Source organism: Perissodus microlepis, chromosome 20 (assembly GCF_051167445.1).
Source record: "Perissodus microlepis isolate ML-2025 ecotype Zambia chromosome 20, ASM5116744v1, whole genome shotgun sequence".
Classification (NCBI taxonomy): domain Eukaryota; kingdom Metazoa; phylum Chordata; class Actinopteri; order Cichliformes; family Cichlidae; genus Perissodus; species Perissodus microlepis.
The window spans coordinates 10,398,085-10,425,307 of record NC_140480.1 but is presented as its reverse complement, the minus strand read 5'-3'; the positions used below and the strand labels follow the sequence as shown (position 1 = coordinate 10,425,307).

The 27,223-nt window shown below is 40.9% G+C and overlaps 2 protein-coding genes across 7 annotated transcripts; one reads left to right on the top strand and one right to left on the bottom strand.

Moving 5' to 3' along the window:
* The first annotated feature begins 970 nt into the window (after nucleotides 1-970).
* Nucleotides 971-15,399, top strand: cdk11b (cyclin dependent kinase 11B). 6 transcript variants are annotated; one of them, XM_084916840.1, is made up of 20 exons: nucleotides 971-1,018; nucleotides 1,761-1,891; nucleotides 2,208-2,347; nucleotides 2,937-3,064; nucleotides 3,151-3,295; nucleotides 3,622-3,797; nucleotides 4,027-4,146; nucleotides 4,278-4,376; nucleotides 5,584-5,718; nucleotides 5,793-5,867; nucleotides 8,080-8,306; nucleotides 8,420-8,510; nucleotides 8,606-8,727; nucleotides 8,824-8,929; nucleotides 9,099-9,220; nucleotides 10,537-10,644; nucleotides 11,010-11,126; nucleotides 11,536-11,684; nucleotides 14,035-14,224; nucleotides 14,759-15,399. In XM_084916840.1, the coding sequence occupies exons 2-20, from the start codon at nucleotides 1,781-1,783 to the stop codon at nucleotides 14,849-14,851; spliced, it is 2,454 nt and encodes an 817-aa protein (XP_084772966.1). In that variant the 5' UTR covers nucleotides 971-1,018; nucleotides 1,761-1,780; the 3' UTR covers nucleotides 14,852-15,399. The 6 variants fall into 6 exon arrangements, with proteins under 6 accessions (XP_084772966.1, XP_084772969.1, XP_084772967.1 ...); XM_084916843.1 differs by lacking the exon at nucleotides 971-1,018 and adding an exon at nucleotides 1,030-1,650 and having other exon boundaries at nucleotides 3,154-3,295; XM_084916841.1 differs by lacking the exon at nucleotides 971-1,018 and adding an exon at nucleotides 1,030-1,650 and having other exon boundaries at nucleotides 5,796-5,867.
* Nucleotides 15,400-16,301: 902 nt separating this feature from the next.
* Nucleotides 16,302-26,983, bottom strand: mmp23ba (matrix metallopeptidase 23ba). Its single transcript, XM_084916846.1, has 8 exons — nucleotides 26,495-26,983; nucleotides 22,140-22,276; nucleotides 21,299-21,438; nucleotides 20,716-20,883; nucleotides 20,457-20,621; nucleotides 19,481-19,591; nucleotides 16,940-17,066; nucleotides 16,302-16,827 (listed from the first exon to the last, which is right to left on the bottom strand). Exons 1-8 carry the CDS (start codon nucleotides 26,636-26,638, stop codon nucleotides 16,653-16,655), a joined length of 1,167 nt encoding a protein of 388 aa, XP_084772972.1. The 5' UTR covers nucleotides 26,639-26,983; the 3' UTR covers nucleotides 16,302-16,652.
* Between the last annotated feature and the right edge of the window lie 240 nt (nucleotides 26,984-27,223).

Here is a 27,223-nt window from a genome sequence, read left to right as displayed (position 1 = left end):
CCTCCTATGATGACTTGGCCATAGTACATGTCAGTCTGTCATAAATTCTGCTGTAATCTTGCTCTTCTTTTTTCACCTCATTATATGACTCTTTCTCAGTTATAAAACCCAGTGTGGTTCATTATGGTTTCATCCTGCACATCCTGTGCAGATAGTAGGCTACATATGAAATAAAAATGTTAATGATGATGCTCATGATACTCCCCTGTGCCAGTGAAAACTCGATTTGATGTCTTTTGTTGTCTTTTCTTTGGCTACACTGCAAAGAATGTTAGTGATCCAGTTTGATGGAGTTGGAATAACAGCACCCTCTGGTGTCTATAGCATGAATAAATTCAGCAATCACTCATTTTGAGGCATGTACTCCACTCTGAGAAGAAAGCGTTTAATGTAGTTTTCTTTGACAAATATTATATGTTCACTTCTCTATGCTCTACTCTGCCGATGATCTTACATCAGCAAGGTGCTTTTAAGCCCCCTCCCCGACCCTCTGTGACTGTAGTTTGGTAAGATGCTAAGATCTTCCGTGCACAAATAGATGTAATAGCTGCACGTATAATTAATAATGTAATAATTTATTAATATTACTAATTAACATTACTTCAAATTACTTCAAAAATGACCTGCACTCCCTCCCTTCTGGCCCACTGTACAGCACTGTAAAAAGTGAAGGAGGGCATGCATTTTGGACTTTTAACTGTATTTTCATTAGTTTTACGCTATTTATAGACATTTAAAATGACACCTGTTTTTTTCACTATCTATTATTGAAATACAACTTTGTTTTATAATTGCAGGACAGCCTGGGAAATAAGCCACCAGAATTTTTTCTTTAGTTTTTACATTTAATTCTTACAATTTAAGCCTAAAGATTTGCGATATTATATTATATTATATTATATTATATTATATTATATTATATTATATTTGACCTTGTTGTTTTACACCGGAAGTATTACATACGTTACCAGTGCGTTGTAACTTCCGGTGTGCCATAATACCGCTGCGCATATTTCAGGTTTGTTTGACCATTTCATTCGCTCGGTCAATAATTTTAAAGTTCACTGCATTTATCCTTTCAATTTTAGATATGCACACGTCTATATGTGTGTAATTGATTAACATTATTGGCAATATGAGTAGTTTCTTTCAACACCATCTTATTAGCTGTTGAAGTTGTTTAGCAGTGATTCCCCATGTTAGCTTTCGCTAACTAACGTTTAGTAGCTAGCTTGTTAGCATCCACCGCTTTAGTCAGCCGATTTAGCAAGAAGTCGCTTTTCGACTGTGTTGCTCTATGTATTGGCATGTTTTCCCACACCATAAACTTAATATTGGGTATTTTATTTTTGGTTGCGACCTGTACGTGTCTAACTACATTTGGTTGGCGTCTCTGATATATGAAAGTGGTAAAAATGACTGACGGCTGAGCAACACTTGAACTCTCCGACACACTGCACGAGGGCATTAAACAGCGTGTACACAGTGTATGTTATGTCCACCGGCTAAAATTGGAAATCCGCAAGTCTTTCATTGTCTTCCGTTACTTTATTTAATTATTTCAAAGCCCTAATCTGTTTTTTATTAGTAGTTGTCCAAAGCAAAGACGGGGGTGGGATTCTGAAGCGTTGATCCTAATTCAGTTGAATGGTAAATTAAATCAGTAATTAACAAATGGTAAGCCCCTTTCTCTGATTCAAACAAAGCTAAGCTAAGGAGACAGTACTGAACTCTCTGTGTGTGTTTGTGTTGCAAAGCAGGCGGTGGAGAGCAGACGCCGATGGGGGACGAAAAAGACACCTGGAAAGTTAAAACTCTTGATGAAATCTTACTAGAGAAGAAACGCAGAAAAGAATTACAAGAGAAAACAGATCCGAAACGCCAGAAAAATGTGAAGTATCTAAAAGCTAATATACAATCTATGTTACACATGCATGCTGACACAGAATGCAACAAACAGATTTGTGAATTAATGTCTTAGGTCTCAGTTATTGTCATGTTAGCATTTTTATCTTAAAACCCAGATGTTAATTTAGGATTGGAATATAGAATTTATTAAGAAACATAGCCTAATTAATTTAGTCTAAACATTAGTGAAGTTGCTAAATACAAAAATGTTATGGTCTTTTTTTGTATGTTAGCCCTCTTGTACTCAATGTCTTCTTGTAGGCTTTAACCCCAAATTCTGGATTTCTTGTCTTGGCCAGTTCTCAAAGGGCCTTGCTTCACAGGCGGATGATCGGGAAGCCAAACGAGACACTCCGGAGGAAGGAGAACTTCGGGATCAAAGAATGGAAATAACAATTCGTAACTCGCCGTATGCACGTCAAGACTCAACGGAGGACAGGTACTTGGAAGTTGGGGGAAATTATGAGTGGGTAAACTGATCCATGACTTTTTCTTCTTTTTTTAAATGTGGAAATTAGTATACATAACCAGCAGAAGCTACTATAACATACAGCTAGCATGCAGGTTAGCAGCAATAACTTATTACAAAATTATAAGAGCTTAAAGCTGCTGTATAATGTTAATTCAGGTCACGTTTTTTTTTTTTGTTGTTGTTGTTGGGCTTTTTTTGTTATTATGCGGCAAAGCAAATTTGCTGTATCAGTTGGGACAGCACAACAATGCAGAGGACACACTAAACATGCAATGCAAAATTACAACATAAGGGCAAAAAATTATGAACATGCAAAATATAGTACAATACCACACAATACAGTACAGAGTACTATAAATAATATAATTAATATAAACAGTAGCAGATTATTGACTTTTAAGTAGTCTGCAATTGCTTATAAGTGGTTATAAAGCCAATTCTGAACAGATTTATTTATTAAATTTTTTTGGTGGAATGATCCATAAGGGTATTAGACAGATATTGGTTCTGAATTGGTGCAACTCTCCTCACAATGTTTTCCTTATGTTTCTTTTAGAGGGGAAGAAGACGAATCACTAGCAATTAAGCCTCCACAGCAAATAGCAAGGAAAGACAAATCTCACCACAGAAAAGAGGAGAAGCGAAAAGATAAAAGACGTCATCGCAGTCACTCAGCTGAAGGAGGTTCAGAGACTCTGCTTCACATGTTTTACAGATACATATTTTTATTTTTAGGGCTGTTTTTTCATGTCTGTTTCTTACTTAAACAGCAGGAAAACATGCACGACTCAAAGATAAAGAAAAAGAGCGCGAAAGCGATCGCAGGAAACGTCACTGGGAAGAGGACAAAGCCCGGCGAGACTGGGAAAGGCAGAAAAGAAGGGAACAGGCCAGAGCTCATTCACGTAGAGAGAGGTGAGCACCAACTTTGGCCAGAAGTAAATAATCTCATGTCAGTTCAGATAATTTCTGATAATTTTGCCTCTTTGATATTGTCAACGCTAACTTGTTTGAAAATCGGTTTTGTTGAACTTTTGTTGATTGCATGTCAGAATGTTAAATCCTGTCAGCGCTAATGTGTTTGATCCTTTAAAAAAACACTGTAATTTTATATGTGATGTTCCTTTTTAAATTAAATAAAGACGTGAAACATAAATAATTCAAGTTAATACTTAACTACTGTCCATTTAAAGAAACCAAAGAAAGCAGTGACAAGAGTGAACTTTGGATTATCCAAACAGACCTCCAGTGGACTCTGCTGGGTTTTTTTTGGATCACAGGGACCGACTGGAGCAGCTCGAGCGCCAGCGGGAGCGTGACCGAAAGCTCTGGGAACAGCAGAAAGAGCAACGAGAGCTAAAGGACCGGGAGAGGAGGGCTGAAGAGCGACGCAAAGAAAGAGGGACACGACGAGAAGGTCAGTGAGTGTAACTAAACATGGTGTCCTTTCCCAGCTGTGTAATTTCAGCACAGAAGAAGAGTCATAATTTTATTCTCATGTAACTGGGGAAGCAAATGTATTTAAGCAAGTAAGCAAATGTCTCAAAATGCTAAACTGTGACTTGATGGATTGGGATTTTTAGACCCTGCAGCCTGTCAGGCAAACCTGCATCAGTGATTACCTAATTAATTTTTCTCATCTAAAGTGCCATCTCGGATGCTACCTGAGGAATATGATGACAAGCCAAAACAAAGTCACCGCAGCCGTAGTCCAGTACATGTTCCCAGGGAAAGGTCTGATCACATTGAAACACGGAAAAGTGGATGTGAGTTTTAAATTTTTCTTGTTTGTTTTTTTTTTTTTTTTTTTTTATCGATGGTTATTGTTGAGACTATTAAGAGATTATTGTGGCTCCAACGTAACTCATACTAATTTTAATTTTTTTCTTTTCTGCAGCATCAAAAGAAGAGAAGCCTGAGAGCAAAGATCTGCTTGCTGATCTGCAGGATATCAGTGATAATGAAAGGAAGACTAGCACTGCAGAATCCTCCCTGGGTAAGTTAAATTGTAACCTACAGATTTAGCAATTAGCAGATAATAATAATAATGATAATAATACATTTTATTTATAGGCGCCTTTCAGACCCTCAAGGTCACCTTACAGTAACACGTAAACAATACCATAAAAAACATAAGAAAAACGTATATATAGCAAACATGGTAGATAAAATTTAGACATAAACAGTCATAAAAGTATAAAAGCAAATATAAAAACTGAGCAAGGTAAAAATGGCCTAAGACAGATCAGGTGTATGCAATTCTAAATTGATGAGTTTTGAGTAGTGATTTAAAAGTGGGGAGACAGTGTGTGGTCCGTAGAGCAAGTGGAAGTGCATTCCAAAGTCTCGGGGCAGAACAACTAAAGGCTCTGAGTCACATGGTAGTCAAGCGAGCAGGTAGAACTGACAGAAGGGACGCTGAAGAAGAGCGGAGTGTACGAAGGGGTGAGTATGTATGGAGAAGATCAGATAGATATGGAGGAGCAAGGTTATGAAGCGCTTTGAAAGTGAGAAGCAGGATCTTGAAATTGACACCGAGGTGAATTGGGAGCCAATGGAGCTGTTTAAGAACAGGTGTTATATGTTCAGTGGATCTAGTTCTGGAAATAATACGAGCAGCTGTATTTTGAACCAACTGCAATTTATGGAGGGATTTATGAGGTAGACCATAGAGAAGAGAATTACAGTAATCCAGACGAGATGTGACAAGAGCATTGACAAGTATGGCGGTACTGTGTGGTGTGAGTGAGGGACGAAGACGGTTAATATTATGGAGATGAAAGTAGGAAGACCGAGTGATATTATTTATATGTGCTGTGAAAGACAGAGTGCTATCGAGGATGACACCAAGACTCTTACCTGAGGGGATGGTGTGACAACAGAGTTATCAATGGATAACGAAAGACTGGTTGGAACTGTAGTCAGTTTTGATCTGGTGCCTATTAAAATGAATTCTGTTTTATTGCCATTAAGTTTAAGAAAGTTAAACTTAATGGATGTCAAAGACTCCACTACAGCAGACGATTAATATTGATAGGGATGTTCGTTGATTGGTCAAACTTGGTAAGACTTCTGATCATCATCAGAAGAATAGGATGACAACAAATATCTACCACAGCTCATTGTGTTAGGAAGGCTCTGTAGATTTGCAGTTAATTTCCAGTTTTTAAACAGTTTTTTTTATCTTTCCTTATTTCATTTAGCATCAGCGTCTGTTTCTGAGGAAGAGGAAGATGAGGAGGAAGATGAAGAAGAGTCCAGCAGCCAGAGTGAGGGTGAAGAAGAAGAAGAGGAGGAGGAATCTGCTTCAGGCTCAGGGCGGTCTGAGCAGAGTGCAGGTACAAATATTTGTGGCCCATACGGTTCTGTCACTGCCATCAGATGCTTATCAAAGTGGCTTTCTTCCTCTCAGAAGATGTGAGTGAGGACGAGCAGTCAGGGGAAGATTTTGAACAGGAGAGGGAAAATGGAAATCACATACCTGCAGGTGAGTAAACCTCAGATATCAAAGAGAGTAGAAATCATATTTGGAGAAGTAGAGAGTTTTATTTTTATTTTTTCTTAGCTTTTTATACCCAGCCAGGACTCTAACTCTGCAGACTGTGCCTTTAAGAAACAATCGCACCACCATAAGGGCAAAACACAGAAATAGTATGAAATAGTATTCAGGCAAGAATGAAAAAAAATGTTCCTTAAATTAAGCCCTTTACTTTAGTTGTACCAAGTTTTATATTCGGTAACTAGATGACATCAAGGCATCTGTATAGGTAGAAGATTATATCAGCCAAATGTTACTGTGGAAAAAATTCAGTACTGTTAAAAATGTACAGAATTTTCACATTTTAGAGAACACATTTTCTGATGTGTTTTGAAGATGTGTATAGATTTTTTTTATTTGATTGTTTTGACCTTATGTCACTAAATTAATTACAACATTAGCATGGCAAAAGAAAAGAATCTTTAAAGCCATCATTTTTAACTCAAACTATGGCTGGTTTTTTTTTAACTACTGTGCTTTAGTAATGATGCAAAATAAATACTCTCTGTAGCACATTCATAAATGACTAAACTTCTGATAAAAACTCCCCTTGATCACAATCTACACAACATTATCGCCACAAGCTAAAAATGGAAAAGTCATCAGCATCACTAATGAGGCACGTTTTGGTGGTTGATGGGTCACACCTCAGGTGTGTGTGACTGTGCTGTGGATGTTCCTCTCATATCTGAGAAGTTTGCTGAATGAGGATTTGTGTACAAATCACACATTGTTTGGAGTTTATTCATCTGAAAATTCCAGTAATTTAAATTTTCTGACATAATTTTGAGAGATCTTATCTTAATTTCATGGAAAACGAATATTGTACATATTGGAATGTCTTCTTGATTGCTCCATCACATGGCTGTTTTTGTGCAGAGTTGGGATTCTTGTCCTGCTTTTGGACAGCTTTTCCTGTGCTGTGTCACATTTATGAACCAGGTTACTGGGAAACTATTTTTTATCTCATCCAACCGATGAGCGAAGTGGGTGTTGTCTTGCTATCCCTAAATGATTCCCCAAAATTGCTCCTCCTAGAGTAGAGGTTCCCAAAGTGTGGGGCGCAGAGCCATTGCGTGGGGCGGGGGGGGGGGGGGGGGGGGGGGGGGGGGCAGTATGAAAAGAAAAAAAAATGAATGCTTGGACACTGCTAGCATAATGGACAGGTTTTTGACGGGGCTCCCACACAAACGCAAAGCAGGAGATCAAGCATCGCCAAATATATTTCCAAACCAACTTCCTTCCAAGCCAAAGACTAGAAAATATGAGGAAGCATATCTTCCCTTTGGCTTTGCCTGCAAAAGTGCCAAGGTAGGTCTCCCCTGCAGAATTTGTTTTCCTTACAGACAAACAGTATCCCACATTCTTGATTTTTAGTTCACAAACACTTCTTATAATGACTAACTGCTCCTGAAATTTTGGCGATGTTAGCTGTTTATACAGTAAAGTTACAGTGGGATACAAATAATATCAGGCTGATCCTGCCACCACTGGTTCCCCCGGTTCAAATCACGGACAAACAGTATCCCACAGCTGTTTGTTTTTGAACCCATTTTGCACAGAGAGGCATTTTTTGAAAAATGTATTGATAGCAATGTTGAATATTATTACACAGAAAAACAACTACATGTAAAATTACGCCGTGACGCCTCTGCCTTTCTAAATGGAGGGACAGTAACTGCGTGTGTATATGTAAGCGTGTAAAAACTGAAGATAGTAAGATTAACAGTAGCAGTATTTTGTCTATCTGCTATTGTAGAAATTCATCTCATGTAAACAATAACATGGCGCACAGCGTGACGTCAAAAAAGGCACACACCTTTGATGTTGCGTGACAAACTCCGTATTCCTCATCCACATGTAAACGCAAAAACAGGGTTTTCGAAAATCTCCAACCTGGCAGGAGTTTTTCAAAATCTTGTAAAACAAAGGGGGGGGGGCTAACGAAAAAAGTTTGAGAACCACTGTCCTAGAGTACTAGCCCACGATGATCCTTAATGTGTCTTTACCCAGATTGTGCTCAAGGTCAAATTGGGTATTTTATGGGCAATAATTTGTGAATTCAGATAAATGAACTACTATTTCAAAATAGTTTCTAAATTGTAATGTATTCATTTAAAACACATACCTTATTTATAACATGTAACCGTTTACCACACAGTACCAGAGTCCCGTTTTGACCATGACTCAGAAGAGAGTGGTGAGGACATGGAGGAGGAGGAGGAGGAAGATGAGGAGGAAGAAGAAGCAGGAGAGGGGGAACCCACCCCTCACTCTCAAACTCATTCCCGTTCAGCCACTCCAGAAGGGAACTACATCCCAGAGTCTCCCCCAGTCTCACCTGTGGAGCTGAAGAAGGAGCTGCCCAAATATCTGCCGGCTTTTCAGGTTAGGGTCACAAATGTTGCGCATCATCCATATGAGCGCAAATTATGGATGTATGTTATTATTTTTGGCCCATTTTCTGTATGTTATAATCTTGACTTGCATTTTGTGTTCAGGGTTGCCGCAGTGTTGAGGAATTTCAGTGTTTGAATCGCATAGAGGAGGGAACCTACGGCGTGGTGTACAGAGCCAAGGACAAAAAGACCGGTATGAAAAGAAAGATACTCATCTATTTACTTTTGTGCTCTTCAGCTGGGTTTATTGTTTTTAGTAAAACACTGACTATAGTATCATGTTCACAGATGAGATTGTTGCACTGAAAAGGCTGAAGATGGAGAAGGAGAAGGAGGGCTTTCCCATCACATCTTTAAGAGAAATCAATACAATTCTCAAAGCTCAACATCCAAACATTGTCACAGTAAGGGTAAGAAAACATTTTGATATTTGCTTAGCTATTAACATTTCACCATTTACAGCTTCTACTAATGATTTGTACATACAACTAATCCTTTCCTATCAGGAAATAGTTGTTGGAAGCAATATGGACAAGATCTACATTGTGATGAACTATGTAGAACATGATCTGAAGAGTCTGATGGAAACAATGAAGCAGCCCTTCCTGCCAGGTAGAATGGATACATTACTTCAATCCATTTTCGTGTATGTCTGTGTGAGAGAAAGGTTGAAAAAAGATCTTCTGACTTCAGTAGAATGTAAGATCTCATAGATGTTTCTTTGCTTCTGGGTTTATCTCTGAAGGTAGCTAACTGTACAATGTGCCACCTTCTCTTCCAGGAGAAGTAAAGACTCTGATGATTCAGTTGCTCCTAGGAGTCCGACACCTCCACGATAATTGGATTCTTCACCGTGATCTGAAGACGTCCAATTTGCTGCTGAGCCACAAGGGTATTCTCAAGGTATACCAGGAGAGCAATTCTAACTCTGAGGGACTAATGGTGTGGTAACCTTAGGCTACGTTCACACTGCAGGCGAAAGCACATCAAGTCCGACTTTTTTGACCCTATGCGACCCATATCCGATCACAGTGTGAACAGCAGAAATCCAACATTTTCAAAACCGATCTGGGTCACTTTCGTATGTGGTACTGAATCAGATACATATCTGATGTTTTAGAAAGCAACTGCTGTTTGAATGGTCAAGCCGCATTAAATCCATCTTTTACGTCACTGACACAAGACAGATGCCAATTATCAGCGCCGGAGAAGACATCGTGAACGCTTCTTGGCCATCCAGTGAAACTGTTGGGAAGACAATGTTGGAGAAACGTGAACATGTTATTTGTACTGTATAATCTGCAGATTCTGACAGAAATCAGCAACTATCCTTTGAAGCACCGCTCCTCTCTAAAACAGCAATAAGGATCATTATTAGGCCATATGTAAATAACAAAATAACTTTATAACTTAAAGCAAAATTCAAAATGTAAAGTCAGAAACAAGTCTTTATATTAAGGGCCATCAGTCAAACAATACTGTTTGCTCTGGGTCTAAACAGAGCGCGTTGTGTGTGACGTCTTCTTTTGCACATGCGGGCCGCTTTGAGGGTTCACACTAGAGCGCGTTTGCTGTCGCATTTTATTTGTAGTGTCAACAAGCAGACAAAAAAATTGGATTTGATCAAAAAATCGGAATTGAGCATTAAGACCTGCAGTGTGAACGTAGCCTGAGACACCGATAGTTGGTTTATCACTAGTCTTCATTAAGAACAGTCACTAGATGACAACACTTAAAAGTCCTGGTTTGACTCTTAAATACTGTCTCACTTTTTTTTACATTTTTTTAATCTTTCACATTTGTTTTTAAAGCTTAGTAATGGAGGAAATCCAAAAGGTGATTTCATTAATCTGTCTTTCCAACAAGCTAGCAGCGTGAACACAGTTGCATAAACAACACATGATTAGTAGAATTCAATTAGAGCATGAATTTCTGGCAAAGTGTAGTGAAGACTGGGTCCATGTGTAAATAAACAAAATATTTACAGACACTTGTTGGTGTGAATTTTATGCAAATTGGCAGTAGATAATGTGAATTACACTCGATTGTGTAATTTTTTTTCAAATTGAATATGACTCCCTGCTGCCAGGATATGCAGTCATTTGATTTCTTCTTTAATGGTCAGATGATTTTGATATAAACATCTTTAATGCTGAAATACTGTTATTTAGCCCAAACTAGAGAATTTCAAAGGTCTCCTCATCCGTCTTGGATTGTAGATTGGTGACTTTGGTTTGGCCCGGGAGTACGGTTCCCCCCTGAAGCCTTACACCCCGGTGGTGGTTACCCTGTGGTACAGATCGCCTGAGCTGCTGCTTGGAGCCAAGGTGAGAATTCAAATTCACACATTGCAGGAGTCTGATGAATCCTGAATACAATAGCTGAAACTACAGACAGTAAAGTGATGGCCTTTCATAGATAATAGTTACATCATCCTGACTGATTGTTTTACACAAAGGCATATCTCTCCAATAGAAGACAACATCTGTTGAGCATTTGGCTTGTAACACACCAGATACCACAAAATGCTATTAGAGTTTTACAGTGCATGATTTATGCCGTCAGACGGCAGAGGCCTAGCGACTCATCAGTGTGCATCCACTTTCACATAAACTCCAGGAGGAACGTGCCAGGCAGACAGTCTACTTTATGTTTCTGTGGACTGCCACTGTGTTTGTTCTTCTCTCCGCAGGAATACTCCACAGCTGTGGACATGTGGTCAGTGGGCTGCATATTTGGCGAGCTTCTCACCCAGAAGCCTCTCTTCCCTGGAAAATCTGAAATTGACCAAATTAACAAGATTTTCAAGGTAAATGCTTTCATTTGTGCTTATAAAAGGTGGGGTATTGTCACTATAAATATTAAAGCTTTTCTTTTTACTGCTTGTAAGGTTTTCTGTCAGAGTGCAGTTCTGCAGTGAACCACAGGGTGGAGCTGCTGGTAGTTGTCACCCCAGATGATGTTGTTATACCTTACACTAAATGATCTAAATTAGGCATAACAGCAATATGAAGCGATGTTACCTGGGCCTCCCATGTTGTTGTTACCAGTGATCAGTTTTGAAATGCACCAAGGACTGGCTACTTGCCACTTCTGCAGTTAATGAGCACATCAGCCAAACTGGGAATCTCTCGTGTCCACTTTTTGTTTTTGTTTTGTTTTTTGGGGGGGGGGGTGAACTAAAAGTATGTCTGCTGACTTGTCTGTGTTGACTCTAGGATCTAGGGTCGCCCAGCGAGAAGATCTGGCCCGGCTACAGCGAGCTGCCCGCTGTGAAGAAGATGACTTTCACAGAGTACCCCTACAACAACCTGCGAAAGCGCTTTGGAGCACTGCTGTCAGACCAAGGCTTTGACCTCATGAACAAGTAGGATTTTTAGAGACTTTTTTTACTCTTGCATAAGAAACATAACTCGTTTCACTGCACTGCAGTCAGGTTGTAGTATTGCAGCTATTGTCTGTTTTCATGTGTCTGTAGATTCTGTGTTTTCAAAAGATACTAAAGAGGTTATAAACCATAAAGACACCATTTGAAAAAAGGTCAAATACATTATAAATTAGCCATTTTTAAGGAGTAGAGAATAAGTCCCATAGACTTGTGTAAATATTTGATGGCAAATTTTCAGTGTTGAGAGAACACATATCACTGGTATACAGTGATGAAGAGCATGTATTAGGTAACAATCAGCACGGCTCCTGCAGTGGAAATTGCCTTACTTGGACGAACCCTTTTCTACCCTGTCAAATTCTGTTACTCTTTCCACAGCTTTTTATTTAGTCGGAGCACTTCTGGCAAGCTTTCTTAAAACATGACAGCAGTAGTGGATATATCCCAGCAGGAGTCCAGTTCCATCCCCCTTGTTCCGTTTCACACACACGCACTCACCATGGTGACGCTCCACAGTACAGGAAAATGTTTTAGAAAACACAAATTTAATAGGGAAAATCAGTGATGGCTTCATAATTCTTTCTTTCACATTCCAAAGATCAGCTTTGTTCTGCACTGCGCAGATGAGCTTCTCAACTCTCCTCTCAGGTCTTTAACCAGCCACAGAAACTTTTCTCTACACCTGTAAATGACAAAACCATGCTGGTCAGCTAGCTCCCAGCTGCAGAGGATGGTAACAACATGTTCGCTGTGCTGCTGTGTGAGGAACCACAATTTGGTGGAAATTTGGTTCATTTCCGAAATTGCTGAAACTTGAGCTGTCAGTGTACAACATGTAGGGAAGTGCTGTTAGAAAAGCTTCACAACTGAGCAGTACAGGGAAACTTTGGAGATGTATCTGGCAGGTTGACATTGCAGAGCAATGGTTTTTTTTAGTTGTTGTTTGCAATATCACACCTCTCCTGTGTGTGAAAGCATTTGAAGACCCAGATTCAGTGTCTAACTGAAGAAGGTTTCAATTCACAACTCTTTAACCTGTTATACGTTTACCATTTCAACATGTAGTAGTTAAGAGATCCCAATTTTAATCCTCCTAGAGAGCCAGAATACTGCCTGTTTTCTGTCCTGTTTCTATCCTGTTAGATAATGAGTTTCCATTACCTGGTGTCCCGTGCATAAATATGACCGTAGTCCTCAAATGAAAAGCAGCTGGGTCCTCAGTCAAGAAAAGGAACAAGCTTACAGGACAGGAAGAGTGCACATTTTTGTAATTCCATAACAAAATGGTGCATTGGACACAAGTAGCAGGTTTTGTCTTATGTTGCTAGTATAGTGCTCTTGTCTTCTAGACCTGGTGCCGGTCTAATCCCAGGCATTAATCCTCCTGTAGATATCCTCTCACATTAAATTAGAGATCATTTGTTTTGTAAAATCTTTTATGTTTAATGTCTGCACTCACTTATGGAGGGTTCCCCTCAGACACAGTCTGAGTCTGTGTTGCTCCTGTCATGTATAATTACGACTGTTTGCAGAAACTCTCTGGCCTTTGGCATCAGCACCACACCTTGTGTTCAGACTGTGTCACTACAGGGCCTGTTATACACTGTTATACACTGTTATACACTAAACACTAAACATTTTTGTTCTTTGACTATGTAAGAGTAACTTTGCAGAATAATCAGACTGATCCTTGTTAATATTATTTGGGGGCGTTGAAGATTAGGTGGGTAGTCCTTCTGTAGACAACCACATTATGAATATGAATTTTTTGACATCATTTAGAGTAGAAAAAGTAGGGAAAACAACGGTGAAATGGAGCTTTTCAAACATTTTGATGCCAGTTATATGCCAGCGTTACCCCGTGTGACTGTGACCCAATAAAGTAAAAGTCAGCTGGCACATGTGTAATCTTCAAATGTTCGCATCAGACACAACCATCAGCAGGACTTTGATTACACAGAAACCATTAATTAGCTGTTAGGCGCTGTTAACTTACAGCAACCTGTAAAGCTGCGTCAATCCCATCCATGCATGCGTCATTCTGCTGGCCATTTCTCGTCACTATTTTTTGGCCATGGCACAGAAAGATCGCTCCTTCATGGTTAATCCTACCTACAGAGCCCTGATTGGTTTTCCAACTGTGGAACTGGCCTTCATTGAGCTAAAAGGCAGACCTGTTTGAATAGCAGAGAAAAAAAAAAAACCTGAGGTGAGAGCAGGTCTGGCAGTTTTGTCCACACAAGAAGCCTGAGTTCTCCGAGGCAGTTTGGCATCTCTGATGAAACGCTGCTAAAACATACGTTTAAAATTATTATTGATTGTTTTCCAGGTTCCTCACCTACTGCCCCAGTAAGAGGATTTCATCAGATGAGGCTCTCAAACATGAGTACTTCAGGGAGTCTCCTCTCCCCATTGACTCCTCGATGTTCCCCACCTGGCCGGCTAAGAGCGAGCAGCAGAGGGTGAAGCGAGGCACCAGTCCTCGTCCACCCGAGGGAGGCCTGGGCTACAGTCACCTGGTAAGAGCATTAGGCCTGACTTTTCTCCATTACACACAGCTACCAGGCTTTCTGAACGCTGCCTGTGTTAAATAGATTACAGACCTACAGGCTTCTGCTTTGTGTCCGCGTATTTCCTCCTCGTGTTTTCCATGATGAGCACTTTTTAGTTCCTAATGTTTTCAGCAGTGGTCCGGCTCACCCAGCAGCTTAAGGCCACTACTGAGATTTTTCAGTGGAATTAAGTGTTGGTATTTGCTGCCTTACACGCCAATTAGACCATGACAAGTGTATTTTTGTCTCACTTTTCTTCTCATCAGGGTGAAAAAAAAGCTTGAGCTTGTGATTAAGTATTTGGAGTGTTAATAATAATAGTCTTAATACAAACTGTTAGTTGTAATCAAATCTGTCATTAAATTCAGGTTAGGGGTTTCCAAAGGTAACTAGAGTAATAAAATAATATTGGTCAGTTTTGTAATAAGCATGTAAGAAGTGCAAGATTTCAAAAGTTTTTGTTAATGTTACAAGTTGTGAATGTTTCCATTGTCTCTGTAGGGTGATGATGACCTGAGAGATACTGGCTTCCACCTGACAACCAGCTATCAGGGGGCATCTGCAGTCGGTCCAGGATTCAGCCTCAAGTTCTGAGCCTCAAGCTTCAGGACGCCCAGCTGGAAAACAGAAAAAGATCCAGCAAAGACTCGTGGGACTTCTTGTTTTGTTGTTTTTTTTGTTTGGAACCGGATGGTATCACTGGTTTACAGCTTTAGAGCAGATCAGTATCTGATCATTTACAACTGTTACCACATAGTCAAGACTGTCTCACAGCAAGACTGATGGCTCAAACCTGTTGAATTTCCACTCTTCCTGTTTGTTTTTTTGTGTTTGTTTTTTTTTTATTAAGCCATTTAACTAACTGAAATGTGACCTTTGTAGCTCTTAAAGAGGAGAAACAACCATAAATCTATTCAAAAGTGTTTCTCTCATGTTTGACTTTTATTTTCCCTTTTATATTTCATGAGAGAGGACCAGGTTTTATAAATGGTTGGTATTTCCTGGCTGCCTGAGCTACTGTATAATGATGCAGCATTTGCTGTGTGTTCCATCCAGCATAATGTTAAAATTTAAATGGGAATGTCAGCTCTCCTGATGACAGGGAACTGATGTTTTTGCTAGAAATAAAGTTTGAAACTTTGTTTTGTCTGCCTTTTTTCCCATATTTATAAACTCTGTCCAAGCTATGCAAACACAACCGCACACTGCCAAAGGAGGGGGAAAAAAATGAAGGGAAGTCGAGCCTAAAAGAAATCCAGCCTTCAAACCAGCTTGGTAGCTGCTGTCCAAAAGTGATGTCATTCCTTGTGCTGCACACTTTGTCTCAGTACTTTGTTCTTTCAGGGGGAAAAAAGAGGCCCCGGCTTGCTTTGCTTTTGTTTTTAAATGACTCTGACTTCAGAATGAAACCAATAAATTCTTTGATTTCGAGCCAAAGAAAAATAAACAGTGCAGCTCGGGTCCCTGCACGACTGGAACAGGTACTGAAAAAAGGGCCCTCCTGTCCTGGGGCTCGCAGAGCCAGCACTAAATGGAAATATTCATTAATCAATTTTATCTATCCCCTGGACCCACCGTAGGCCTTTCTGCAGATTATTACACCTGATGTGTTGAATAAGCTTGGACAGAGAGCTGCGAGTGGAACTGACTGCTCAGTCCCTGGAGGCAGACTCTTGGCCTCAATGTGCGACTAGTAAAGTAAGCTAGACGTCTGAGGTGTTCCATATGCGGTTTAAGGTCCAAATGGTTCCAAAGGCTGTAGACAACATTGTTTATTCTGGCTTTAGTAGCTTACTTGGGGCAGTGTGTAAATTATTTGAATGCTATCCATCTAAAGCAAGGGCTTCTGTAAGTTTTTCAGGTCCATTAAAAAAAAAAAAAGACATTTGGGACATTTTGTAGAAGGCTATGGTGAGTTCTCCCAACAGTACTAATATCTTCTGGGTTTCTGTGCAACTAATTAGTCCCCATTTTTCAGAGGAATCCTGTGGGTGGCCTTGGACTCCTTCAGCTGCCTTAGCTGAAAGAGCTTTGAAGAAGTCCAGGCTTGATGAATCCAGACTGACGTCATCGTCCCGAACAGCTGATGAGAGCTGCACAGAACTTTCATCACCAAATAAAATGCAAACCACAGCATCTGTCACAAACAGCTTTTTACAGTCAGGTAGTGTTTTCCACAAAAAAATGTAAAAAATATCTGTCACAGAGCATTTATTCTTTGCACAGATGTAAACGCATTTACACAAAGACGGTCAACAATTTTACGTGGATACAGGAAGAACGTTTAAAAAAACAAAACAAAAAATACTAGTATGTGCCCTAGTGAGTGAGGTCTCCTGGTGACCATCTGTGAATATGTCCTGTTCAGTGTGCAGAGGAGCTGGGCTGTTCTGCTTCAGAAGCGCACGCGTACCCTCCACGAGTAGTTAGTGAGAATTTTGTTCTTCTTCTTAACGATGCAGGTGTACGTGCCTTCGTTGATGGCGTTGGCCACTATAGTAATGTGGTCGTCTTTCAGTGAGATGTAGTTTGGGTGAGAGAACTCCAGCAGCTCCCCGTCCTTGTACCAGCTGAAACAGGAGTCGCACGTTAGAGACGGCACTCAGCAACTGCAATACTGTAGCATCACTGTAGCCAGGTAAACTGATAACATATTGGAGGGAGAGAGAGAGAGACACTCACTGTACTTTGCCTTTCTTTGATGCTATTTTCTTCCCGCAACGAAATGTTAGTTTCTTGCCCTCGACCACCAGCTTGTGTTTGGTCCTTGGGGGAGCCGGGGTGGGAGCTACGGTGGGGAAAGGGAATTCTGAAGAGGATAGAAAAGAAAACACTGGTGAGCTGGTGCACCACAACAGGAAATGCAAAGGTCATAACTTGGTGTTCTTAACCATAAAATGATCATCTTAAGATACACATGTGCAGTGTGACAACTTGCAAGATGTGGGCTAATTTAAACGATAATACAACGTTTGGGTTGAATATTAGTAATTTAATCACTCTAACCTGTAGCTGTGTTTCCATTCATATAGCCGGTGTGTGGCTCTTGGCTGACTTTATCTAACTTAGTCAGTGTGGCTGTATGAAATAAATGTTTCCCACCCGTGATCAAAGAGGAACTAAAAGATTTGTGATAACCATAAACCTCCGTTTCTTTCACTGTCTCCAGCTGTCACAGCCTTTCCTCACACAGCAGTGCCTGAAAGGAAAATGTGAACTAGGTGCAACAGTTTATTGAAATTATGCAATCATACATGGAAATACAGTATATACGGCAAAAACAGAGTTTGTGTGCAATTCTAGTGAGCTTGAAAGTCATTATTGTTATGACCACCTTTATTCTTCCACACAGCCTGAACTCTCTTGTCATTTCTTTAAGTAGTCATCAGGAATAGTTCTCCAGGGTTCTTAAAGGGCATTCAAAGCTCTTCTTTGGATTTTGGCTGCCTTTTGTCAAGATAATCCCACACTGCTTCAATAATATCGAGGTCCGAGATATGCCAAGTTTTTGTCTAATAGCTCTTTGGGAATCATCTTGTTGGTGCAAAAATACGATTCCATGCCTGTCAAATTGTGTTATCTTTGGTATTTTTCATAGATTTGACTAAAGAAATGGAAAAGATGATGCTTTTTTTTTTTTTTTACATACTGGCAGTAATTCTAAGATTGTCTGTTATGTGTAGACACAACACTGATTCATCCCTTGAGTTAAGCATCTTTTTATGATTGAATGATTGATAGGTCAGTCTTATGAGACTTAACAAACAAACAAACGAGTGAAAAAGCAGCCAATGTCCAAAGAGAAGCTGTGAAAAATCTTCAGAAAGCCTGGCGAACCATTCATCAAGAGAACTTTAAAAAAAAGTACAAGAAAGTCTTGTTTATTGGAGCAAAAAATTAAGAAATTAAGTTATCCTGCTTTCTGCTTTCCACTATATTTTGGATGCACATAGTGTCATTTGTACTCCATATTTTTTAAGGTTTAGTTACTTTTAAGTTATTGTTTTAATCTGCTGAAACGCTGTATTAATGTAGAATTACTGTAGGTAAAACTACCCGAGAGTACATAAGTAAATAATATCCTCTCTAGCAGCAACATTAAAGAGAAACACAGATGAATGAATGCATGTTCCTGCCTGATGAGTCATTTTCCTTTAGTACTTTAAAGATATTCTGTGTGGGCACTACGCAGACTTTTGATATAATACTCTATCTGGGCGTCGGGCTGCACATGAGAGATTTTTATCAGTGTTTTCTACACCAGGTTTCTTCACTGTGTTTATTTATTTTTCACCAAATATATAGATTTCTTGATTTCAGCCCCCGTGCGTTCCCCATGTTTTGTTTGTTTTTAAATCCCAGAAACGCCCATGCTTTCACAAACGCCTCGCCAAAATGCTGATTACTGTCAAAATCATTGATAGCAGTGATATCACGTCAGGCATCCATGCTGCTAACCTGCTGGCGGTGTGCCTGTGTTATCAGTGTAATCTCTCCCATCTGGTGACAAGCGCAACAGGCCGCCTCGTGATCAACTCAGAGTCTGCCTAAAAAACAGTCGCTCTCGTTAATGCTGCAAAAATCCAAATTGACCTTGTGTGTCTCTAACCCTCAAGCCACAGTCTGAAATTCCAGCGGTTTGGAGTCACTCAGGAATTTTCCACAGCCGTACAACGTCTCCCAATCAGCAATGAGGAACAGATTACTGTGAGCCAGGAATCGTATCCTCTTGCCTCTCTCCACACTGTCCCCCTGTTGCTGACAAAAAAATCTCAGAAAGCCACAGTCTGTGGGGCTGTGATAGTTAAAACTGAGCCACTTCTTGTTGTGCAAAAAAAAAAAAAAGGAGATCTCTGCACCACAGCATCCCACAATAAACCTACAGAGGCAGTTGTCTGATGAGTAACACTTGTGTAAAGCAGCCCTCACTGAGCGAGCAATCGACAGGTAGCGGTCCTGCTGTGTGAGCGTTCTGAAACGCTGCCACTCTCCAGAAATAAAACACAGACTCTCCCAGCGCCAAGTGTAATCTCCCTACAAATCAGACCCTTGAAAACCTCCAGCGCAGCTCTGCATGGCTGGACCTGTTGGCTCCCGTTGCTCCATTGGCAAACGGTTCACAGCAGCTCCTTGTGCTGCTCAATTGAGAGAAAACTTTCTCTGTCTTCTTTTTTTTTTCCTTCCCCCTGGACTCCTGCTGCCGTTGCCACTGCTGCTTCTTACCGTAACAGAAATCACAGCTGGAGGGGCAGTGCTTCTGCATCAGTCTGCGCTTGCTCTCGCAGTAGCCTTTCCGAGCCCAGGCCGGACAGATAAATAGACGATCCAAACATCCTGGAGGAGGGGGGAGAGATGAAGTGAGGAGGAGGGTCAGATGGCAGCTCTTAGTCAGGCAAAAGAATTGGAACACCTCCAACCCTCCAAACACAAACACACAATCTGCTTTTTGTGCCAGTGAAAATGACTCACTATGATACACGCTAAAGACCACTCGTGAGTATTTTGTACAGTATTCATTAATGTTCCTCTTTCAGTCATCAAACGCAAACATTGTGCTCTACATTTTGATTGGTTTTGATCAGAAGCGCGCAGGAATACTCCTTTACAGGAATACTCCTTTACAGGAATATCTAGATGCTTCTAATACCAGCATCAGACTACATTCTGAGAAAGCGTCCGATCCGGGCAATGCCTTAAATCATCCCAGTGGGATGCTGGACAGCGTCCTTTACAGGACATATGCAGTTTGAAGGCCAGTTGGAGTCTAGACCCAATTCGTCATCTCATCTGACAGCGGCAGCATCAATCTTGTTTTCCTTCGGCCATGTTTAACAACAACGTTAAGGAATTCTTGAACCTGTCAAACTGCCCGAGGGAATGAATTCTCCTACAGGTTCTTCTGTCAGGCTGTTGAGAGGCTTCCCAGATGCACCGTCAGTTTTCTGCCCTTGTGAAATACCAGTCGACACTCAATGCTCATTTTCGTTCCTGATGCTGCCATACGTGTCATCAGCCTCATCATGTGTCTTGATCCCAGCTCTTTATGGGCCTCATTCATTCAATCAAGAGGCTTTGGGATGCCTTTCAATGTGTCATCTAGACCACATAAGTCCCCCCAAATCCTCAGATGTGTTATGAAAGTACAAAAAGAAGACCTTTAATGTTTGTGTGAGAGAAAACATAAGGACTGTGAACAAACCGTAGAGCCGGTGCAAACCCCACACCTCATCCTGTGTGATGAGCTTGCGCCCTGTCAGAGTTGCATTCAGGTGCATCAAAGCTTTGGGATCCATGGAGTGCATGAGTCCCAGGACGTGACCGATTTCGTGAGCCGCCACGTGGACGAGATCCGTCAGCCAAACCCCTGCAACAGAGACAGCTCAGCTCGGTGTCTGCTGCATTCATTACTTCACGCATGAAATATTAAAAGTTTCAGCAAACACAATAAAGATGCATGCCTTTCTTCCAGCTGAAGCGCATGTTTCCCAGAATCCAATATTCGTGGTCGTCAAAGTGGATCTCGCCTGTTGGCGGGAAGAACGCGTGAGCCAGTTCTCCTGTGATGCCATCGAAACAATGGTGCAAGTGGGACTGCCAACAGTCTGTGTGGTTGACTGGATAGAAGCCTGCCGAAACAGAGAGAAATAGCTCAGAGCCAAGGAGGGAAGCCCTCCCTCCATTATTCCTGCTCCGTGGAGACTGGAGTGGGGAGATGATGGATCACAAACGACAAACTCAGAGGATGACGACCATTCCTCTCACTCACTCTGAGAATTTATGCAGGACTCTCGAGTTTGCACCCAAAGGGGGCAGATAAAGCGGATTTAGGGACTTTTGCCATGAGCTGATATGTCTGGAAGTTGTTAGACATTTTTTTTCATTAAGAATTATGAAACGTGTTGAATATAAGCTTGGTAATATCGTTGCAGTGCTGCGATTTAATGAGGCAAAGAAATTACGGCGACGACAGCAGGGAGAAACAGAAAAGTCTGGCACTCAGAACTAACCAAGCAACATCTTTTGAGGGAGAGATGCACCCACCGATCTTGATGTCCGCCTCTTGGTCGGCCGGCACCTCTCTGAAGGTGAACGGCGAGACGTCGCTCCACATGCCAAAAGCCTTGGCGATTCCCCGACGTGTATCGCTGGCGTTCATCAAGTTTGTAGGGAAGGAGAGCAACCTGCTCGGAAACAACAGCATGGTGTGGTTAATAGTTGTCCCTCAACACATACAGCTGAGGAATCTGCCAAAACACAATAGCTACTGTTCAGACACAAAAGAATTCCCACATTCCTCAGAACACAGCTCTGTTTTAGTGAGACCAGATAGTTTCTAATATCACAGTTAGACAGTAACTTAATAAATTGTTGATACCATCCATTTTACTAGTGCGAAAATGACTTAAATTAAGCTGTTTAAAAAAAAAAAGTTTGTCTACCACCAACCAACGGTTTTTGGAGCTCCTCTAGCTCAATCTAATCTTCCCGTTAGCGGATCATTTTACAGCTCCAGGATGAATAAAGTTACTGGATCTTCTCCTGACAGTTAACACAGCTCAATCCAACTCTTTGGAAGCCAAGCAACTGTGGCGTGACTTTCAGAGTCCCCTATGTGCTCACTATTTTACAGTGTTCACAGTCAGATGATAATTCAGACCACTTTTTGGTGCTTCGACAAACTTTTGGTGGACAAGGTTCAGTGCAAACTGTGACTTAAGATTAGAAAATGTAGCAGCTAACCCACATCAACAGTAGTTATAGTGCACGATTGTTTGAAATCTGGAGCCTCGGTCTCTCATCTCGGTTTCTTTTAGCACAAATATTCGCTCTCCCTTTGCCTAATTTGTATTGCTTTTGTGCATCGCAGGCTGTAAATAAATACTTGTATGTGAGCTTGAACTTGTCCCATTTGAGCTTCTCCGGGGTGAGGGTGTAGCGCTTGTTCCTGGAGAGGTGAAGTACTTGTGACCGGGCCTCTTTGCGGATCCCGATGAGCAGCACAGTGGTGTGAGCTTCTTCCTTGGACAAAGAGAAACTTTGAATGAATGACCTCACACTGTGACAGGAGTAACTGAATCCTAAAGACTCATTTGGCTTTCCTAAGAATTCAATGAGATTCAACTGGTCACATTAGTGAATATTATATTTTCAACTTTCCATCTCAGGAAAGAAGTAAGAAAAAAGTTGCATTAAGTTTGATACTTTTCACCAGTATGTTGAGTCTGATATCTCTTCGGGGGGATGACAGCTGGAGTCTGGACTCTGTTATAACTCTGAAATGCTGCCTATGGGTGCTTTGAGTTTTAATGCTTTCATAAATATTCTGCGGCTGATGTTGAGTTGCAGAGATATTCCATAATAGTGATCACACCTCGCAATAAATCTATAACTTTCTATGGAAATGGGTTTGAGCAATAAATCCGCTTTTCAGCACTAGAAGAGGGGCTGCGATTTCTCAGTTGAGGAGCCCATTCCTGTGCTTGACAACAGGAATGTTTCTCGCACTGCCTGATGGCTTTAATGGGGTTTTAAGGAGGCAGACATTTAAAAAGAGAAACTGCTGAGGGTACACAACTGGCAGTCATTGGGAGACACGTGCACAGCACACGCTTTTGAAGGCGCTGGGCGAATATAGGCTTAAACCTGACTTTGTTGAAAAGTACCACTTGGTCTGTTATACATGGCTCTTTACAAGAGCCTGACTGATGAGCAGGAATACCGTGTGTCAGGTTAAATGCAAGGGGATGAACAAGATTTTATAGTAGAGAGTGGAGCAAAGTGAAAGTTTTCAGTATGCTTCAGACTAACTGTTTCTTCTGTGGTCTGACAACAAGATTAGAAATGTCCTTTCAGGGTCTAACATGCAGCCAACACGAGGCTATGGGTCATGCTTGCCAAGTCTCTTTGGGTGTGAAACTAACCAGTGTCTCCATGTGACTGCAATCATCGTCTGAGTGAAAAACAGAGAGCAAGACACCACAAATTCTTAAGAGTATTGGGATTCTTTTTCACGAGCATTCAGAACATGCATAAATACTGATACATTTAGATTTTTTCAGGCAAGAAATGACACAACCTCTGTTAAATCGTGGATGCGCTGATTAAAAATGGCTAGAGGTTCAAATAAAAAGGTCAGATTATGCACAAGTTGTCCCCGTGAGCCATTCAGTTTCAGACAATTTTTCCTTCTCTTGCCTCTCTATGATGTCATTACGCGTGGATATCTTTAATATGGTCATATCAGGCACTCTGCTCTGATTGTGACCACAGAAGCCCCAAACCATTGGCTGTTTGCATCATCTGCTTGTGAGGGGCAGCCAATCAGAGGAAAACCTTGCTTTTACAGGGGTACGGTCTTACACGAGAGGCCGCACCAACAAAGTCCTTCTAGGAGCAAGTTTAGCATTTTGGCCATCTCAAAATCTCTCCAAGCAGTTATTTGCGGTTATTTTTAATTTACCTTAAACTTCAGAAGTCACTTGGATATAAAGCTGGATTCTACTGTAAAACCACAACCCCAGGATTCTTTGAGTACCATGCCTCTTTTTTTTTAATAATATCTCTGACACTAAAGCCCAGTACAAATATAATTTTCTTTTACAAATATAAGTTTCTTGCTGAGGAAAAACACTGAAGATGGAGAGAAAATATCAAAGTCTCTCCCTTCATTTTGGAATCTACGCCCAGTCCTCCAGTTCCTGTTCCTGCTTCACCCAGTCAAGACAAACAGATGCAGTACTTCCTTCATTTCCTTTCCAAAATAGTACTTTGGGTGGCCAGACTGTCCCACACCGTTATTAAACTTCACGATCTCTCGTGGTTTGGTGTTAAATATAACATTTCACTACCAGATTAAAGGCATAGGTCACTGTTTTATACAAAAGTTGCTTTTCCTGACCTCAGCTGACATGCTGGAGTCATGCGTTCAGTGACTTATGAGCAGTGTTGGTCAAGTTACTTGAAAAAAGTAATCAGTAACTAATTACTGATTACTTCCCCAAAAAAGTAATCCCGTTACTTTACTGATTACTTATTTTCAAAAGTAATTAATTACTTAGTTACTTTTTAAAAACACGATTTACAACCTGAATAGGTGATAAAGCGATAGATCTTTCAGCCCAATTCTACTTTTTCTGCATAATCCATCATACAAAATGTAATCAAATGGAAAAGTCTCTTTTTTTAAAACTTGTTTTATTAGTTTTAATCTTTTAACTTTATGCATCAAGCAAAAATTAAATTATATGCAACATTCTCTGACTGGAAGAAATTTGTTTAATATTTAAACCTATTTTCTGCACATTCCAGCACATAATTATTTTTTTTTGTGTTTACACTCACTCTTTCAAATAGATGCAAGTAAAACACAACAGAAAATAAATAAAATCAAAGACTAGCAGTCCTTTTGCTCTATTTTCACCTGTAAAGCAGGACTAGGGTAGGCGGAGGTTTACCCTAGTGCAGGTGTGCCGCGGTGGTCAGTGGAAGAATCCGCGAGTTTCTCGGTGAATTTCCCATTACCTCGTTGCGCACTCGGTGCTTGCTTGGAAGTTTAGGGGGGGGGGGGGGTTCGCTGTAAAAAGAAGTTTTCTTCCCACGCACAATGGACACTAATGTTTTTGTCACTTTTTATGGAATCAAACTTAAAGTAAGGTCAGTACTTCCACGCTTTAAACGCTGCACTTGATATATTATCCACTGTTGATCTGCAGACAGCTGTTGTCACAAACGTCGCACTTGCTTACGTCACTGTCATGAGACATTCTCGCAAAAAAAATCACGGTTTTAGTAACGCAGTAACGCAGCGTTCCTACGGGAAAGTAACGGTAATCTAATTACCGTTTTTGCAATAGTAATCCCTTACTTTACTCGTTACTTGAAAAAAGTAATCGGATTACAGTAACGCGTTACAAGTAACGCGTTACTGCCCATCTCTGCTTATGAGGTGTTAAAGCCAGCGCGTTTCTTAATGTGTCACGTCTTGTTATATTCACCACAAAGCTCATCTCGCATGTTTGCCACAAATAAAGATGAACGCAAACCCACTAGTCCTCTAGACTAAACCTCAGAGCCGGCGGTGAGAGTTGACAGAGGGCGAAACATCTGAGGACAAATCCCACAGGGATCGTTTGGGGAGTCTGGAAGAGTTTAACCTCGTTTCCAGAAATTTCTAAACAAGGGATTATGATTTTCATCTGAACCTCGGAGACTTTGAGGGTTCTAGTCAACAAAAGCGATTTTCTGTACACAAATCAAAACACAGACTGTCTGTTGCACGTTTTGTCAACACGCACATATTCATGTTAAAATGAAACAGAGTGAGGCTGAACATTGTCAAAACAAATATTGTTAATCTCGTTTAGTAATATAGAAATAATAAGTATGTTACAGCGGATAATTGCCGATTCATTTCAGTATAAATCAATGAGAAATGCTCTTTGGTTGTTCTGTTACTTAACTTCATGAAGTTGTGTAATCCCCACCAGCGGGCTTCTTGACTGACACATAATGAGAGCGTGTGGCAAAGGCAGTGACATAAAGCGATCCCTCAGGCTCTATGTCACAGCGGGTGGGTGGCACTGAGTGAAATGTGTGGAGAAACACATTTATCCAATTCGCTGAAGATATTACTGCACAGAGACCCATTCCATAGACATAACCTAATAGCAGCATTCATCTAACTTCACATAATTGAATCTGATGCCTATTACCATCACTCACTGATTTCATGTGAGGATTTCCAGCTAAAAATATCGTTGAAGATCCAGACGAATGGCTTGAAATTTCACGGATTCTTGCATAATGTAACAGTGAAAGAAAATGATGTGCATCGTTCCTAAATGATCTGGTATTTTCCTGATACCTGCTGCTCTGTTTTGCTGATTGTCAAGTGGGCACAGCCAGCACAACTAATAATAAAGCAGATAATAACCTTTGTGGATTTGTGGTAAATATATGGTGCGTTGCTTTTACCTTACCTCTTACTCTCAATATAAAACAGCGTTTCATTGCTGGGTTCACCACTACTGCCACTTTCACCATGAACTTTCAATAAGCCTTACTTTTCTACCCCCGTATGTAGTCTCCTGTTACATAAACAGTTTTGCAAATGGAGCAGAATTCTGAATGGAGTTTGGCGTTATGTGACTTCAAAAGGTAACCAGCATCTTAATAACTTCATAAGCACAACTATGTGCCGGACTCTGCAGCTGCAGGGAAAAAGTGGTCACAGCATACCTCTAACCTCCAGGTGGGAAACGCTGTGGTCTGCTGCATCCCTGCAAGCAGAAAGCTGAGCAGCACAGCAGCCAGCAGAGGTGCGAAGCCCCAGTCGCCGTTTCGTAAACTTCTGCCACTCTGACAGCTCACCATGGCTGCCATAGCGCACCTCCAGGGGAGACAAAAACAAGAAGAATCCCTTCTGCAAAAGACTGCTTCACCATCTATTCCAGTGAATGCTACTGCGTGGCCATAGCACGCATCGCTGCTGGTGGGTCACTACTTGGGGAGCTTGTGGTCGCTGTGCGCAGCAGGCAGCGCAGTCCAGCCCCGCGGACCGACCGGGTTGTGAAAGCAGTGCAGACTGCATCAGCTCTGCTCGCCTCTCTTCCGCACAGAGCGCCTGCCAGCGGGCTGGTTTCACGTTACTGTAGACGGGGCAGGGGGTCAGTGTCGAGACGACCTAATGAAAACCAAACGTCCGTCAAACCACTTGTTGCAACCGCCGGAGATGCAGCCAAAGCGGAGTCATAGGCTGATTTTTTATTTTTTGGACAAGATTATTTTTTGCACGTTTATGTAACGCTGCTGAGTTTATTCTTCTCCTTCTTACAGCGTGGCAGATATTTTTAGGTCAGAATAAAATCAGGGCTTTATTTAGTCGGCTGTTTTGTTTAAATTACTCTATAAGAGACAGTTTTAAGTGTTTATTTTAAACATTTTATTTTAGTTTTACAGCTTGCATGT

Bases quoted from the DNA above. Each gene is read 5' to 3' on its own strand.
- cdk11b (XM_084916840.1), top strand. From the start codon at position 1,781: ATGGGGGACGAAAAAGACACCTGGAAAGTTAAAACTCTTGATGAAATC. The intron at 5,868-8,079 runs GTGAGTAAACCT...TTTACCACACAG, and splicing joins TGGAAATCACATACCTGCAG to TACCAGAGTCCCGTTTTGAC. The intron at 8,930-9,098 runs GTAGAATGGATA...CTTCTCTTCCAG, and splicing joins GAAGCAGCCCTTCCTGCCAG to GAGAAGTAAAGACTCTGATG.
- mmp23ba (XM_084916846.1), bottom strand. From the start codon at position 26,638: ATGGCAGCCATGGTGAGCTGTCAGAGTGGCAGAAGTTTACGAAACGGC. The intron at 21,439-22,139 runs GTATTTATTTAC...GTTTCCGAGCAG, and splicing joins AAGTTCAAGCTCACATACAA to GTTGCTCTCCTTCCCTACAA. The intron at 17,067-19,480 runs GTAAGAAGCAGC...TATCCTCTTCAG, and splicing joins CAGCTGTGATTTCTGTTACG to AATTCCCTTTCCCCACCGTA.